General features: G+C 40.4%; 1 protein-coding gene across 1 annotated transcript; it reads left to right on the top strand.

Moving 5' to 3' along the window:
• Positions 1–1,728, top strand: LOC129769623 (innexin inx2-like). Its single transcript, XM_055772005.1, has 3 exons — positions 1–382; positions 440–631; positions 692–1,728. The coding sequence occupies exons 1-3, from the start codon at positions 133–135 to the stop codon at positions 1,432–1,434; spliced, it is 1,185 nt and encodes a 394-aa protein (XP_055627980.1). The 5' UTR covers positions 1–132; the 3' UTR covers positions 1,435–1,728.
• Positions 1,729–2,280: the final 552 nt, after the last annotated feature.

Here is a 2,280-nt window from a genome sequence, read left to right as displayed (position 1 = left end):
TTGAGAGAACTGTACCTCTTCTCGTTTGCCTTCGAAATTGCTTTGTGCTCTTTTTTTTCGCGTTGCGTCTGTTCGGTCCGATAATTTGCTAGCGTTCTCCGTCTTCGGCAATTTGTACAAAAGTTACCAAAAATGATAGAATTCGCGTCTTATTTGCGGCAACTTCTGAAAAGTAATGGAATTGATTCTACTAACGCCGTTTGGCGTTTGCATAGTCGGGCAACAGTTTATTCGTTGGCATTCTTCACCGTTCTCCTGTCGGCCCGATCATACTTCGGTGATCCCATCAATTGCATTACGACCGCTACTGGTACTGTGCAGACTAGTATGAACAGCTACTGCTGGACCCTTGGAACGTACATAAGCAAGGATCCAAAGTTCGGTGAGATTTATTTGCCATTAATGTCGACGGCTTTGAAATGTTTTTTTTTATTTACAGTTTTCTCAAATTGGGACGTTATTCAGATTGGACACAAAATGGGGCACATTCCTGTGGAAGAACGAACTTATCAAAAATACTATCAATGGGTAGCGTTCTTGCTGGGAGCTCAGGCCGTACTGTTCTCGATTCCCAAGCATATCTGGCGATGCTATGAACGTAATCGAATTGCAACATTGTCTCAAGATTTGAGTAAGTAGGTAGAAAGAATTTAGAAAACTATTTTCTGTAGCTTGGATATCACCTTTCCAGCATCTATTTTGCATCCGATTGAATGGACCGACGAACGAAAGAGCGCAACGCTGTTTTACCTCACCCACGAGTCCCGTTCACGACACACAACCTATGCTGTCCTTTTCTTTATTTGCGAATTGCTGAATTTTCTAGTCGTACTGATAAATATGTTTCTATTGAATTTCATTTTGGGCGGATTTTGGGGCTATTATGCACCAGCGATCCGTTCGCTCCTTTCCCTAGACATGAATGCTTGGATATCGTACAATTCGCTTGTATTTCCAAAGCTGGCAAAATGTGACTTCCATTACATTGGTGCGAGCGGATCAGAACAGACCGTCGATGCACTGTGTCTTTTGCCACAGAACATTGTAAATGAGAAAATTTTCGCCTTTCTCTGGCTCTGGTTCATTGTTCTGGCTATAATTTCTGGCGCTCAGGTATGCTACCGCATCACCCAGCTGTGCTCACCACGGATTCGTCTTCATCTACTCTACGCCGAACTGCATCCGATTAACTACAGCCGCTTGAAGCTGGTCAACCAGAAGGCCTGCATTGGCTTCTGGTTCTTGCTGTATCAGATGGCTCGAAACGTGAACAAAAATGTTATGAGGGAAATTATGAAGGAACTGTCCACGACTTATCGCGAGCAGGAACTATCGAAGCAAACTCTTATCGATGATTTTCCGAAGTTCGCCATGAACGATCTCCAAAATGAACGGAACGGACGAGTGCAGGAAGACGACGAAGTAACGGTCTAAATTCCATTGTTGCTTGAGCCAATTTTCTGGACTCAATTTCACTTAGATTTCATAGATATAATTTCTGTTAAGTTTGTTTACATAGGCATCTAACCTATGAACTTGTTGGAATAATTTGCAAGCTCCTACAGGACTAGGAACCATGTAAGGATATTTCCAAAAGTGAGTGATACCACATACACAGCAAGTATTAGAACGTGTTGATACAACTACGAATTTCTCCATTAACAATATTTGTACTAAATTGAATATCGCTGAGAGAATAAAAATTGTTTTGGGAAAACTTCCAGTTAAAAAACGTTATGACTGAATCTCCTTTTAATAAATCTTAAGCAATTCTCAAGAGAAGGCGCTCTTTTTATGATAGTTGATATACTGTGATACATACTGGTATTCATACACCACCATAAAGCGCGATTCACATACAACATACACGTCACGTTCACGTTGCGTCAATTATACTTCCATGCAATTCCTCAATTCCTATTGAAGCATTCACTTACACCAGCAACGGCAAGTCGAAGTTGCCGTTGCCGCTGTATGTGAATGTTTGCAAAAGAACTGCATGGAAGAATAATTGACGCAACGTGACGGGGCAGATCATGAACGTGACGTGGATGTTGTTTGTGAATCGCACATAAAGATTATCTCTATTGAAGACGCAAAAAAAATTCTCGTCAATTTGGTCGATGTTAATTGAGAGGAACCAAGTCGCAAAATTAAAAAAAAAATGAGTTATTGATAGCAATAGATTAACCCATTAACGACCAAGCTGTAACAAATATTTTTTTTTATTAAAAACCATTGGTGTAATTTTGATTATTGACGTTACAGAAACCCTAATCT

Source organism: Toxorhynchites rutilus, chromosome 2 (assembly GCF_029784135.1).
Source record: "Toxorhynchites rutilus septentrionalis strain SRP chromosome 2, ASM2978413v1, whole genome shotgun sequence".
NCBI classification, from domain to species: Eukaryota; Metazoa; Arthropoda; class Insecta; order Diptera; family Culicidae; genus Toxorhynchites; species Toxorhynchites rutilus.
This window is presented reverse-complemented; position numbering and strand designations above follow the sequence as displayed.

Coding starts and splice junctions, on each gene's coding strand:
- LOC129769623 (XM_055772005.1), top strand. CDS start 133: ATGATAGAATTCGCGTCTTATTTGCGGCAACTTCTGAAAAGTAATGGA. Junction 383..439: donor AAGCAAGGATCCAAAGTTCG/GTGAGATTTATT, acceptor TTTTATTTACAG/TTTTCTCAAATTGGGACGTT. Junction 632..691: donor AACATTGTCTCAAGATTTGA/GTAAGTAGGTAG, acceptor TCACCTTTCCAG/CATCTATTTTGCATCCGATT.